Here is a 14800-nt window from a genome sequence, read left to right as displayed (position 1 = left end):
AGGGAAGGTGGGGAAGAGGTGGAGTGGCTTGCCCAAGGTCCCCAGGTAGTCCACAGGTGGAGCTAGGACTGGAAGCCCAGCCATGACTTGTAGTTTAGGGCTCTTTCTGTCCCTGGCACTGCCAACCTCTCTGGGTGCTGGCGTCTCCCACTTCACCCATCCTGGGTTCTCTCCTAGGGAGCCACAGCCTCTGCAGCATGCCCAGCCTCAGGGCCTGGCCGGGTTCCCTGTTTCTTATCAAGTCAAATTAGACCCTCCAGCTTGGCATTCAAGTCCTCCTGCATCCCCCTGGCTAAGCTTGCTCTTCCAAATGCTCTGTAACATCCTTCCCACACCAATACACACACACACACACACACACACACACACACACACATACATACAGCAGCACCTGGGTGAATTAAGAGCTATACAAGGCAAGTCTCTTCACTGAGCCTCAGTCTTCTTGACTATAAAATGAGACTGAACAGTATTACTGCACAAGGTTGTGGGGATGCTGAAATAGACAATGCAGGTAAAACATCCTGCACAAGGCTTAGGATTTACTGCAGGCCTCATTAATGGTAGCTGCAGGCATTATTGGTTGTACATCTCTGCGTCTCTCCCAGTCCTCCCCACTCCTGTCCCCAAGAAAGCTCCCTCTGTCATTGCCTGTGGAGACTTATCCCTCCTGTGACCTCTAGCAGCCCTTGGAGCTGTAAGAAAGCCCAGGGTCAGGTGGCTAGCAGGCAGAGAGGTTTTAGGAGGCGAGTGAGTGGAACCCAGACCTCCTCACCTAAATTCAACTAGCACACCTCTGCTCCAAAGCTTTGTACACATTGGGGTGCTACCTTACGATTCTGTCTGTAAAAAGGATTCCTTTGCTGATAAAGTCTAAAAATCACTGACTTAAACCACCCCACTTCCCACTCCAGGAAAGGAACCTGAGCCCTTGATTGACCTGGGGTCACAGTGGGAGTCACTGACAGGCTTGAACCTAGCCTGAGAGACCTTAGTCCTAGCCACTCCCTGCCCTCCATCCTTTCAGACCTGGAAATTTCATCCTTGGTATAAGTAAGTTCTAGAGAACAAGGATTGGCCGTGTACGGTTATCCTCAGCTCCCAGCACCCAGTGCCCAGCAGGCAGGTGCCAGTCAGTGGAAAGTACAGGTCACAGACAGTTCTGGGGGTCACCAATAGGCTGTGTAGACTTAGGCGAGTCCCTGTGCCTCTCAGAGTCTCAGCTGTCTCAAGCAAGGTGCTGCTCTCTGGCCCAAAAGGGACTGGGCCTGGCACACAGATGGTGCTCAGCAAATGGGAGCGCTCGCCCTCCCACCCTTCCTCTCAGTCAATACTTGCTCCATTGATGGATGATGGGGACAGTGATGAATTATAGGAGATCTTGGAGCCCTGCCCACTTCTTGCACAGACAGGGAAACAAGTCCAGGGTGGGGAAGGGACTTGCCCAGGTGGGAGTGAGTGTCGGTGAGTGCGTCCCCTCAGCAGGACAGGGAAGCTTTCACAGTGTTACCAGGGTGGAGACAGGGCTTGCCGGTGGAAAGGAAACTGCTGAGGGTGGGGTCAGGGGAACAGGTGGGAGAGAGGGAAGGAGGAGGGTGGGGAACCATAGTGTCCAGTACTCTCCAGCAGAGGGGCCAACTGAGGGAGCCTGAGACAGCTGTTTGCTCAGAAAAGTGTCTTAGTCACTAAAGGCTGTGGTGGGCAAAGGCCGTCCTCCCAGTCATGTCCTGGGAATCCGGATGGGGCAGGAAGGCTGCCCGGTGACCCTCGTAGTGGCCACCTGTCCTCTCTGAACTGGACTTTCTCTTCTGGCCCTTCCACTCCTCCATGTGCACACACATGCCAAGTAAATTTGCTGTGGCCTCTTGGAATCATCTCCCCCCGTCCCTCCCAACCCTTAGGAAGAGTTCTGTGTCCCTCCATTACCCATATGCCTGCAGGAGAAACAGGCCTCTATGCCCTATGAAAGTCCTTCCTGAGATCTAACTTCCATCCCTCTAGCTGCAACCACAGTCTCTTTCCTCTTTCTGCTGCCTTTGAGCAGGTAATCTGGAGCTGGAGTTGGGAATGATGAGAGACTCTCCCTGCAGTGAGGGCTCCTCACGAGGTGGGGAAAGAACCTTTGTAGTCCCTCAGCTGGGAAGAGAGCCATGGGATCCAGAGGTGATGCTGAGCTTGAAGATTAGATTTCCCAGAACAGACCCAGTTTCAGATATTCTGGGTGTTAAGGGCAACCTGAATTCAAATTCCATTTCTGTTACAGAAGAAGGGCCTCAAAAAGACCCCCTAGAAACATCCCCAAGGCCCTTGCAACTGCTTTCCTGTGCACCTTTCACGTCCTAGACCTTAGTTCCATTCCCCAGGATCCATGATTGAGAAGAACCCGCCAGGCAGTTCCACAGAGGGATGACAGTGCCGCATATTTTGGGGGTGCTATCTTCAGCTTATAGAGAGAAGATGGGTTAACTCAGCCCAGGCACTGCATCCCTAGTGGGGCCTTGGGGTCCAGAAACCATTCCCAGCTTCCAGTAGAGGATCTGGGCATAACCTGCCTGGGGGCACCAGGCTCTGGCCCTGGGCACACCTTGACCAAGAGCAGCAGAAGAGATTCAGGTCAGACCCCAGAGGGCACCCCCAGCTAGGCAGAGGGGAAAGGATCACTATGGGGTAGGGGTGTGGACCTGCTGCCAAGCCCAGCTTAGGGACCCCCAGGTCCCTGAAGCCCATGGCCCTGCCCCCCTCCCCCCTCACTGGCGCTCAGCAGATCAATGCTGCCTTTGCTGACAGCTGAGAATCGAGCTCGCCTTCCCGCCCCTTCCCCCGCCCCTCCCGCTCGGCTTCGTCCCTCGAGATCCTCCCGGAGGAACCGGGAAGAGTTTGCTGCGGAAGGCTCACCCTGGGGCAGGGCCTGCGGAGGGAGCTGCTGGTGTGGCCGTCGCTTTCCGTGGAGGAAGAGGGAAAGAGGATTGTGAAACCCAAGTTACCAACCCTGTGCAGGGCCCAGGAGGGCTAAAGGAGAGGGGCTGTCCCCTACAGCCACAGAGATGGAGGTTGGGGACTAAGAAAAACTTTCCTGCTGGAGAGGGAATGCCCTGGGACAGTCTCCCCTTTTCTGGCTGGGATTCTGTGGGCCTTGGGTAGGGGCTGTATGTCCCCCCTAAGGCTGGCTCAGAGCTCATCTCCCAACACTCCATCTGCCCAAACCCAGTTCCCTGACCTGGGAGTGAGGCAGGGGAGCAGGCCCCTCCATCGGGGAGGACCCTCTTCTGGGCAGGGTGGCTTATCCCCCATCACGATGAAGGGAAGCTCAGAGGTGGCAGTAGGTGGGAGAAAGATAGACACACCCAGGCCCACTGTGCTCCACACACCCTGATGCTGCCCAGAAGCCCGTGGGCTCCAGACCTTTCAGGTAAGAGCAGGACAACCGCCGCTGCCCACCCAGCCACGCACAGCACTGGGTACACTTTAAGCACACGCACCAGGCACACAGGGGTCGACCCCGACGGACACACCTCATCCCCTTCGGACTCCACCTCCATTTTCGCAGCCACCCACACCCGACCCACAACTCACACCTCACTAACTCCATCCCACCACCCAGTAGACCCACAGCCACCACCCTGCACACACAAGTAGACGCCGCTCCACCGATCTACACCTAAACTCCACCGGACACTGCGTCCCTTCCCCTAACGCCCGCGGCCACAACTCCACGTGGACTCCACTTTCCACAAGCACACACGAGGCGTCCCACCCCGGGCTGGCCTTCGGGCCCCAGTGCCCCACGCAGCCGTGGACACCACTTGCACGCGCCCGACTTCCCGGCCCCGCGCGCTGCCTCCACCACGCGGTTCGGCCCAGGCACCAACTCGGCCGCCCGTGCGCCCTGCCCCGCCGCCTGCTCCGCGCGTCCCCTCCCTCCGCCTCGCCTCGCTTGCTCGCTCGCTCCCTCCCGATTTGGGAAGGCGGCCGCGGGGCGGGCGGGGGAGGGGCGGGGCGGGGGAGGGTGACATGTGAGCGGCGCGCGCCGGTGGCAGGTGGAAAGGCGAGCGGCATGGAGCGCGTAATAAGAGAGTTGGAGTCGGAAAGAGCAGCCCCAGTCGCCGGGGAAGCGGGCGGTCAGTGCGGGCTCCGGCGGCCCCCAGGCTCCGAGCGCCCGCCCGCGGCCCCGGCCCGGCCCCGAGCCCCCACCGCCCGCGCCTGCCCCGGGTCGCCCCTCTGGCCCCGGGTCCGAGCCATGCGCCGCTGAGCGCCCGCGAGCGCGCCCCCGCCCCGGACCTTGCCCGGGCCCCGGCCCCCCCAGCCCGGCGCCGCCCATGGCCGAGGCCCCCCCGCGCCGCCTCGGCCTGGGTCCCTCGCCCGGGGACGCCCCCCGCGCGGAGCTGGTGGCGCTCACGGCGGTGCAGAGCGAACAGGGCGAGGCGGGCGGGGGCGGCTCCCCGCGCCGCCTCGGCCTCCTGGGCAGCCCCCTGCCGCCGGGCGCGCCCCTCCCTGGGCTGGGCTCCCGCTCGGGCTCCGCCTGCGGCCAGCGCTCCTCGGCCGCGCACAAGCGCTACCGCCGCCTGCAGAACTGGGTCTACAACGTGCTGGAGCGGCCCCGCGGCTGGGCCTTCGTCTATCACGTCTTCATGTGAGTTTGCGACCCCGCGCCCTTCCGCGTGTCCCCGCGCGAGCCTGGCCTCCCGGGGTACTGCCGCCCCGCTCCGGCTCCGCCTTCTGCCCCCTGCCTCAGGGCCGACCCTCATCTCTCTGCCCCCAGGCCTGAGCCCCGTTTCTGATCCCCTTGCTGAGCCCTATCCTAAGCCCTGATCTCCCAGGCCTGACCCTTGCTTGACCTCGCTTCTGACCTCCCCGCACCGCAACTGCTTATTTCCATCCTGACCGCCAACCTCTGCTCCTCCGTCCCAGGTACTCCCCACCGCCAGCTGCCTCCCCAGAGTCCGCTCAGCGAAGTCTGGGGACCCTGGAGTGGGCGCCCTTTTGCTCTTCCCCACCACTGCCTCCCTGTGTTCCAGACACAAAGAGGACCCCTTGGCTCCCACACGCTTCTGTCACTTGCTCCCCAGCTCTGAGCTATGAAGGGCTCTCCTCAGGGGTGTTCCTCTCCAGGGCAGCCCTCATTCCCACCCCTGGCCAGCTGACTGTGGGTGTATAGGGGTCCCCGTGGGCCACCTGGGCCCTGACGCTCGCCTCTGCTGTGTCCGACTTTATCTGTGTCTTCCCTCAGTCTTCCCCTCCACCCTCAACTTCCCAGTGGCAACAGCAGCCGCCCTGCCTGCCCTGCCCTGCCCTGCCGGCTTGGCCCAGCTCGCCTGCCTTGCTGGCTGGCAGCACCAGGCCTGGCTCTAGGCACCAGGGGAAAAAGAAAGAGGAGAGGGGTAGGTTTGGAAACACTGTGGCTGCTGGGGCCCCCTCCTCCCTCTCACCAGGCTCCTACAACTTTCAGAAACACTGACCCCTCTTGGATGTAAAGAGTGAATTTTGGCAGCTCAGAGCTCAGTCTTGGGGGACGGCCTGGCCCAGCCCGGAACATGAGAGGCCCCGCAGATATCAGTTGAAGGGCTGGGCCTGACGCTGGGACGCTCAGAGATGCCCAGAGAGAGACCTCTGGTCCCTGGAAAGTGTGTAGCTATTAATCCCTTTTTGCTGCCAACAGAGAGGGCCCTTTGGCGCTGGGGTCTCCTGGGTGGCCCACCTGCCTGCACACCTGACCGTCCAGCAGCCCTCCTGCTGGCCTGGCTGTCCCTCTGCCAGCCTGAGTTTCCACCTGTGTGCAAGTTGGCCAGTCTGCTCATCTCTCCACCTAACTGTCCGCAGTCCTTCTGCTTGCCTGTTTCCATCCATCTGTGGCCTGTGCGGTTATCTGGGTGCCTGTCTGTGCATCTGCCTATCCACCTGTCCGCCTGACTGTCCACTCTTCCTCTACCTGTCTTTTCCACCTGTCTCTGGGTTTGTCCTTCGGCCTGTCCCTTGGGTGCCTGCTGGCCTGCCTCTGCCCCATCTGAACTGGGCCCACAGAATTTCAGAGGTGAAGGGGAGAAAGATGCGGCACAGGGAGGGGCAGGGTGGGAAAGAGAACTCTCTCGGCCATTAAGTGCGTTGGGGGTGGCAGCTTTGACTCTGTGCAGAGAACTCAGCTGGGCTAGCCCAGGGCAGAGAGTTGAAATTGCTCAGGACATGAGGTCAAGCTTTGGTTCAGGGTCAACGGTTAGGAGTAGCCCAGCCCTTAGTGCCCATTGGGAGGCCTACGATGAATGTTTGTGGCTATAAAGAGGCCCGTTGGAGTGAGGAAGGCCCAGGGCTGGTGGAGTTGAGGGTGAGGGGTTGGGGACTGCTCCCTAGGAGTGGCTGAGTGCCCAAGGAGGGTGAGACACCCCCCAGAGAACAACTGTGCCCTCCGTGGGCTCCTCTTGAGAAGTGACTTTTCCAAGGCATAGCTGGGCCTGGGGAAACCAATAGGGCTCTGAGGTTGGGTCCTTATCCCCCAGGCTTGGCCTCATGGCCCCCACGAGGGTCAGTGGAGGTGAAGGACCTGCCTCCTGTCCTCTGCCAGGCGCTATGGTTGCCTCCTTTGAAAGGACCGCCCTTCCTCTCCAGGAGCTAATCCACTGGCACCTTTGCCCCACATCCTGCCCTTTCCCAATGCCAGGAAATGCCCTCGCCAGGGCCGTGCTTGTCCTGACCACTTGTCCCCCGGAGCCTAGGGCCAGGGCATGTCTTGGGAGCTCTGGGGGAGGAAGTATGGTGTGAAAGCGCCCTGGTGTTTAAGGATCTCAGGGAATCGGTCACCCATCTTAGAGGTCAAAGGGAGCAGAGGTGTCAGGAACCCCACCTCTTGTGTGCTCTGTGACGTTGGGTTGATCGCCGTGCCTCTCTGAGCTTTAGGTCCATAGGTCGTCAAAGTGGGTCGAGGCCCCAACCTTGCGGCCTCTCTTGGATGAGGTAATGGAGTGGAAAAGAGCTTGGTAAGCTGCGGGGGCCTGTCTGAGCGTGAGAGATGGTTGTTCTTATTGGGGCTGGGGGAGGGGGCCCACACCAAAGGTCTGTCTTGTTTTTGAGGAGCTCCAGATGTGGGGTTTCTCAGTCACACTGCAGGGTTTTGCCAGGAAGTACTTCCTGCTGTTGGACTCCTAGCTTGACCACTATACTTTTCCTCAAATCCTTTCTCTTCTTCCCAATCTCCCTCAGTGGCAGCCCAAGTGAGGGGAGTCCAGGGAGTACCGTTAGCTAGGACCCCCTTCCCAGAGATGCAGGCTGTGGCAGGAGGGGCCCCAGCAGAAGAGCCTGCAAGAGAAGGGCTCTGAGCTGGGCGCAGTGGCTCTCGCCTGTAATCCCAGCACTGTGGGAGGCTGAGGTGGGAGGATCGCTTGAGCCCAGGAGTTCCAGACCAGCCTGGGCAACATGGTGAGACCCCTGACTCTACAAAATTTAAAAATTAGCTGGGCATGGTGCTGCACACCTGTAGTCACAGCTACTTGGGAGGCTGAAGTGGGAGGGACCGCTTGAGCCCAGGAATTCTAGGCTATTGTGAACTGTGATTGTGCCACTGCATTCCAGCCTGAGTGACAGGATGAAACCTTGTCAATTAGAGAGAGAGAGAAGGGTTCGGGAAGGAGGGAGCTGGGGCGAGAGGAGCCCATTCACCCTAGGGTATGCCTCCCTCCCATCTGCCAGCCGGTGCCCTCTGAGCCCCATACAGAGCCTGCATCTTTCTGGCTCCAAGAGGTGGAAGATTGCCTAGAGTATAAGCCCGGATTTGGCCTGTCCTGCGGCAGCTGCAACCTCTGGGAAGAGAGGACTGCTGACTCCTGTCTTCTCCTGTTGGGATCCAGAATGAGGGGCCACTGGGCCCCTCTCCAAGCTTTCCATCTCTCTCTAGACCCTCAGTCTGGTCACCAAACCCCATCCCCCTCCTACGCCCCAGTCCCTGATTTAAGCCCTCAAGCCTTCACAGACCCTGCTCTCTGCATTTTAAGAAACACCGCCTCGTGGCCCATCCTGCTCACTGAGCCCTTGAGGGGAATGCTCTCTGTCCCCTTGCTGCCCCCTCTCAAAGGCCACTCCAGCTTCCCTTGAAGTCAGAGTGCTGGAGGGGGCTGGGCCAGACCCTATCTCTTCCATCCTCCCCAGCCACTATGAGCCGCATGCCTGCTGCTCCCAGCCCCCAGGGCCCAGCAGACTTTCTCTATGTGAAGGTTTACGGCTCTGTAAACATCCTCTCTCAGCCTTGTCCCTGGGGTCAGAAGCTGTGGGAATGGGGAGGGGAGGAGGTGGCAGCAGCTTCTGGGGCCCGCAGACTCCTAAACCCGAAGCCCCCGACCTCCTACCCCGGCCATCTGAGAAAGAACATCGCCTGGGTTGGAAATCATCCCAGCAAAGGGTCCTCAGAACCCTCAGGTATCCCCACTAGGTCAGTCGGTCCTCACATTTTGACAGCCCCATTTTACTTGTAAGGAAACTGAGGTTCTGGAGTCCAAAGTCACCTGGGAAATGAGTAGCAGATACAGCGGACTCTGTGCAGAGACCTCAGCTGGGCTAGGCCGGGGCAGAGAGTTGAAATTGTTCCTGCTTCCTTGCGCGGGACTGTTCTCTGTTCCTTCCTAGTGGCCACCAGGCTTGGCTCTTGGAGTCTGAACTGAAATCTGTGGTCGTGTGTGCAGCATCAGCTGCACCGTGGCACCGTGCTGAACTCTCTCTAAACCGGTCTCATTGTGTGCTTTAGCAGCCTTGTGAGGTGGGCACTGTTGTCCTCCTCTTTTGACAGATGAGGAAACGGGGACTCAGCAGAGGCCACCCAGTTAATGTGGAAGAGCCTCAGCCCAGAGCGGGGACAAACTGGGAGCTGCTGCTCTCCGCACCACAGCCTCAGCTAGCAGCACCCCAAGCCCAGGCTCCTCAAGAACAGCGCTCCTGTGTCATCTGTCCATCCATCCCCAGCACCCTGCACACAGTCAGCAAGAGGTGGGCTGTGATGGCATTTTGTGGAATTGAGTGGAAACTGCCAGCCTTACCCACTGCAGCCACGTTTTAGTTGTAGACTCACGTCACTGCTGCGTACCTGTCTGAATGTCTCACACACACACTCACTGCAACATCGACACACAAACCCAAACACACACATAGCATCCATCCAACAAAGAGTTCTAGCTTACAGCTGCCTCTACCTTTTCCCTGACTTCATACACTCGTCATAGACACACACCCACCCGGGCCTGTGGCTCCAGCCCAGACCCCTAGGACAGAACAAAGCTTGCTCCTGAATTTTAAGAAATTCAGGAGTTTTTGGCCTTCACCTATACACAACTGCAGGGCTGCCCTTGCGGGTCTGTGTGTGTTTTTGTAGCCATCTTGGAGGGCAGCCTCAGAACTGTGGAGGAGTGGGGTGGCTGGCTTCCTAGAACTTTGCTGGCCTTTGCTCCTCCTGGAGGGCCCTTGGAGGTCCTTCGATCTGACCTTGTGGTGTACTGCTGGGTACACCAAGACATAGAAAGGGGCAGCTACTCATCCAAGGTCACACCTAGTGAGTTAGTGGAGAACTGTGCCAGGAACCCAAGCCTTTTGTCTCCCAGATCAGGACTTTAGATAACAATTTTCCCAACCTAGCCAATAGGGGGGATGGATGCTCTAAGAACTTTGCCTTGTGATTGGGAAAGTCTTTGAGTGTGACCCAAATTTTTCGTGCTGCTGTTTTTCAGCCCCAGTCCTTTTGCTTGGTCTTTGTAAGGAGCTGGGGAGATCATCCTGTTCTTACACTGCCCTCCCCCTCCCCCTCACACCCCCCCTCCCCTTCGCACTCCCCCTCAGGCTCCTTTGCCTCTCTCTTCTGGAGTTCTTTGGTGTCACTGGAGCCGGTTCCATCTCTCACTATCTGCCCACCCCACCCCAACTCCATAGTACGTTCATTCTTCCATTGAAGATGCCCTGCCGGATGTCTAACTTCAATCCCTGTTGCTGCTGAAGCCCTTATCCTTGGGATGTTTAAGCCAGGAGTGTTTCAAGAGGTGATTATTATTCTTGGGCTGATGGCAGCACTTTGAGTGGATGATTAATTTCAGGCTCTCTGAGCCAGTCAAAGGAGCTGGAACTGCCTGGGAGCAGGGAAAGAGGAAGGCCGAGGCCCTGCCCACAAAGAAGCCTGCCCAGGGAACTTCCCCAGACTCCCTCCTACCTCCCTAGCACCAATGCAGGTCTTTAGGGAAGGTCCGATCTTCTTGTGGGCTACGGAGCCCCCCAGCAGGGAATTCTGCATGTTTGCCCTGGGGGAATCTCCTAGTGTGAGAGCTGAGAGGCTGGGGGTAGGGGAATAGCAGGGACTTTTTGTTTCTCCAAAAGCTGTCCTGCGGGGAGCAAAGAGCATGGGCTCTGAGGCTGACAGATCTGCGTTCCTTCCTGGTTCTAGCCTTAGCAGTCATGTGTCCTTGGGCAAGTTACTTAACCTCTCTGGGCTTCAGTTTTCTCATCTGAAAAATGGGAATAATCCTAATACCTGCCTCTAAGATTGTCAGGACTGGATGAGATAAGGCACCGAACACTGCTGGGCACTGTTAGCCATGATCATCCTTACTGTTATTATTATGCTGTTATCACTGTCCTCATTCTCCTCCGGGGACAGGTGTGGCAGGTGTGCTGGGCTCAGCAAGGTGCGTGTGTCTAAGTGTGCTCTGGAGAGAGTAGGAGCTATGTCTGCCTGGGTCCTGGGGCGAGTGGCTCTCCACAGGAGCTGCGGCTGTGTCTTTTTGGCCTCCTGTGGGCCCTGCCCGTCAGTGTCTGACTTACGTTCTCTCGTGTAACCCTCACAGCCATCATATCAGGTGGGTGCTGTCTTCTTCATGTCACAGTTGAGCAAAGTGAGGCTGGGTGAGGGGACGTCACCCAGCTCCTGAATGGACCCCAGCCTGGCTACCTAGGATGCCCACTGATTTGTTTCTTCCTTCGTCTGACAAACAGTTACAGAGCATCAGCTCCATACCAGGACCAGGGAGCCAGAGAGAGCTAGACCATGCCTGTGCCCTGGGGGATTGGGAGCACTATGAGGAGGTCTCAGAGTCTGCCGGGACCACTGGTCTCAGCTGCCTCTTCTCCCAGGGAGATGTTTGGAAAGAGGTCTGGTCTGTGTGCAGCTGTGAGTGTGTCTGTGAATTATGGGAGGACAGTGTATGCCAGAGGGCCATTGTGCGGCCGAGTTTGGGCCTCATGGTCCAACCCTGGCAACTGGCCTGACCCCAGGGAGATCAAAGTAGAGCCATGGTGCCCAGAGAGACAGCCAGGGACTCCTGGGAGAGGAGGGCACTCCCCGACTCTCTGCAGAGCAAATGATCACGGGGAATGAGGCAGGGAATCCCAAGGGAGATTTAGAGATCTTAGTCCCCATGCTTACTGGGAAGGTGCCCACCCCCACTCTACCTCAGTTCCTGAGCCTCGGTATCTTCTTCTGTAAAATGGGCCTAACAGGAAAGTGGACCTCTCACGGCTGCCTGGCACACAGTCATGCTGGGTGAATGAGAGAAACTGCTGTCTCAGGACCTTGAACTTCATAGGGTACCATGTAGGGAGCTCTCTTCTAGCATCTTCTCTGGGGGCCCCTCAGGGGACAGGGTGCCACTTCACAGGGCACTCAGGGGGCTGCCTGCCCGCATTGGAGGCTCTGAGGGGCTGGAGAAAGGATGCTGAGCAGACCTCAGTGGCTACACAGAGCCCCCAGGACTCCAGGCTCCCTGGGCAACACTGTCGCTGGGGCAGGAGCTGTGTGCCCTGGGGGTTGGCACAGGAGGGGCGAGGAACAAGAGGGGCAACCCCAGGCAGCAGACTGGTTGGGCTGGGAATCCATGGGCAGCGCCTGAGGGAGGGAGGCAACGGGAGCTCAGCGATTCCCTCCCTCCTCACCGCCGGAGATTCTGGGGAACAGTGGGTACAGTGGGGTCTCTAGCCTAAAGCCTGGAAGGGAAATCTTGAGGCACATTCTCCTGAGACTCCTTAGACACCCAGGCCAGGAAGGTGGGACTGGAGGAAAGCTCACTGGAGATAAATGGAGCATGGTTCCCATCAAAGCAGAAGAGATGGAGGTCAGACAGCAGGAAGGACTGCCTAAGAACCAGGAGGTGAATGAGATTTCCTGGGGTATTGTTTCAAAAACCTGGAGGCCCCCATCTAGCTGGGCTGGACAACATTTACTTGAATTGTCCCTATCAAGCTGCCACAGAGCGAAAGATGAAGGGGAGATGCCTGTTCCCTTTGAGCCCAACTTTGGCGGGGTGTGGGTGGGGGATGGGGTAGAGATCAGATCGGGTACCCACTGGCTTTTGGGCAGTGGTGGGAGAGTCACAGGCTGCTCCTCCTTCCCCACCACTTCTCTCTGGGGGCCTCAGGCCTGTCCAGGTTGCTGTCTTTGGGTTTATTTTTTGCTGGGCTTGGCCCTCACCTGCGAGGGGAGGGGACAGGGAGAGAAAGAGGAAAAGTAGGAACAGCTTTGTCAGCACAATCTCAGGCGTCTTCACTCCTGCCCATCTTGGCCCAGCTGCCACCCTCTACTAGAGGGACCAGCCCCTGGGCACAGTAGGGATTCAGACCCTGTGGAACTTCCTCCCTTAGAGGCAGGACCAGCAGGTCGGGAACTGGCCTTTCTATCCCCATCCTCTCTCCATATATCCCTGCTATACAGAAACTCAGGCCTCAGAGCTGGAGCAGATCTACGGGCTTCATTTCACAGATTGGGAAACTGAGGCTAGAAGGGACCTGATGGCTCAAGGGCACAGCCCACACGGGGCCTTTTCCACTTTCCCTCCTTATACTGGGGTAACATGGGAGAAATGCTGCCTCCCTGCTGCCCCCCGTTGACCGTTCCCTGGGTGAACTCATTCACTCATCTCATTTTCCAGCCTCTGGGGATTGGCGGCAGTCTGGTGGGGGAGATAGGGGATGGGGAAAGGACAGCGTAACCCATGGCCCAGCAGAGGGAGGGAGGTACAACCTGGGGATGCACAGAGGCTGGGTGGGGGTATCAATCCCTCCCCTCCATGCTTTTTATCCTAAAAAAAAAAAATACATTCACCCTATTTTACAGACAGGGGGATTAAGGTATAAAGAAGTTAATGACTTGCCCAAAGCCAACATAGCAGACAGGCGGTAGAGGCAGGATTTGAACCCAGCATGTCCCTCTCTGGGAGCCATGCATTTAGCCACTCCACCATGCTGCATCCCCAGGGGGCCCCTGTGGGCTCTTCTTTTTTTTCTTTTTTTTTTTTTTTGAGACGGAGTCGTCTCGCTCTGTCGCCCAGGCTGGAGTGCAGTGGCCGGATCTCAGGTCCCTGCAAGCTCCGCCTCCCGGGTTCACGCCATTCTCCTGCCTCAGCCTCCCGAGTAGCTGGGACTACAGGCGCCCGCCACCTTGCCCGGCTAGTTGTTTGTATTTTTTAGTAGAGACGGGGTTTCACCGTATTAGCCAGGATGGTCTCAATCTCCTGACCTCATGATCCGCCTCCCGTCTCGGCCTCCCAAAGTGCTGGGATTACAGGCTTGAGCCACCGCGCCTGGCTTCTTTTTTTCCTTTTCTTTTTTTTTTTTTTTTTTTTTTAAAGCAGGGCCTCACTCTGTCACCCAGGCTAGAGTACATGATCACTATGATCACTGCAGCCTCAACCTCCTGGGCTCAAGTGATCCTTCCACCTCACCCTCCCGAGGAGCTGGGACCCCAAGATACCCAGCTAGTTTTTAAATTTTTTTGTGGAGACAGAGTCTTGCTATGTTGTCCCAGCTGATCTCCAACTCCTGGCTCAAGTGATCCTCCCATGGTGGCCTCGGGAGCCACCATGGCTGCCTGCTGGGCCTTTCCTTCTTGAATGCACCCCCCTCGACTTTCCTCACATCTGCCTCTCTGCCTTTTCTCTCTTGATTCTATCAGCAGCTCTGCCTCCTCTTTCTGCCCCTTGAATGTTGGGGCTTTGTTTCCAGTTCTCTTCTCAGTACATAGTTTCAGGGGTGGTCTCACGCACTCCTACATCAGGGTCACCCCTATGATGACAGCCTCCGCTCTGCAGTTTCATCCCTGCGCTTCCTGCCTGCTGACACCTCTCCTCCTCATCCCCTGGGCATCTCAAACTCAGCATCTCCCTCCAAACCTGCCCTCCTTCCTCAATCTACATGACAGTGACTCCCCGACCCCCAGTGCCCAAGTCAGAAATGCCTCCACACAAGCATCCTTTGCTCTCACCTTAAGAAATGACTTGCCGGGCGCGGTGGCTCAAGCCTGTAATCCCAGCACTTTGGGAGGCCGAGACGGGCGGATCACGAGGTCAGGAGATCGAGACTATCCTGGCTAACACGGTGAAACCCCGTCTCTACTAAAAATACAAAAACTAGCCGGGCGAGGTGGCGGGCGCCAGTAGTCCCAGCTACTCGGGAGGCTGAGGCAGGAGAATGGCGTGAACCCGGGAGGCAGAGCTTGCAGTGAGCTGAGATCTGGCCACTGCACTCCAGTCCGGGCGACAAAGCGAGACTCCGCCTCAAAAAAAAAAAAAAAAGAAATGACTTATAATGTCCCAAAGCATTGCGCTGTTTAGGGCTTCTGTACTTTTCCTTCTGCCTGCAACTCCCTCCCCTCTCCTGCCTGCTGCGTCATCTGGCTAACTCCTATTCATCCTTCAAGTCCCAGTTTGAGCACCACCTCTTCTTGGAAGCACTCCCTATCCCCATTACCCCAGGCTTGACTGAGGCCCCTTCAGTGCCCCCAGAGCTCTGTTCACCCAGCCCTGTGTGTTTTTTGCTTTTCTGCATGGGACTGTGAGAACTGGGCAGGTGGAGTTGA

At 57.7% G+C, this 14800-nt stretch overlaps 1 protein-coding gene across 3 annotated transcripts in view; it reads left to right on the top strand.

The window, feature by feature from the left end:
- The first annotated feature begins 4008 nt into the window (after window positions 1-4008).
- Window positions 4009-14800, top strand: part of KCNQ4 (potassium voltage-gated channel subfamily Q member 4) — a 56945-nt gene continuing 46153 nt past the window's right edge. For 2 of the 3 annotated variants that reach the window (XM_033226910.1, XM_033226908.1), the window contains exon 1: window positions 4009-4630. In XM_033226910.1, the coding sequence (XP_033082801.1) occupies window positions 4317-4630 (314 nt within the window). In that variant the 5' untranslated portion in view covers window positions 4009-4316. The remainder of the gene's footprint in view (window positions 4631-14800) is intronic. The other variant, XM_033226909.1, reaches the window with a different exon arrangement.

The sequence above is a fragment of the Trachypithecus francoisi genome, unplaced genomic scaffold (genome assembly GCF_009764315.1).
Source record: "Trachypithecus francoisi isolate TF-2019V2 unplaced genomic scaffold, Tfra_2.0 Lachesis_group12, whole genome shotgun sequence".
In the NCBI taxonomy this organism is placed as follows: Eukaryota; Metazoa; Chordata; class Mammalia; order Primates; family Cercopithecidae; genus Trachypithecus; species Trachypithecus francoisi.
Note: the sequence above shows the minus strand (reverse complement) of the source record. Positions and strands in the feature narration are given on the sequence as shown.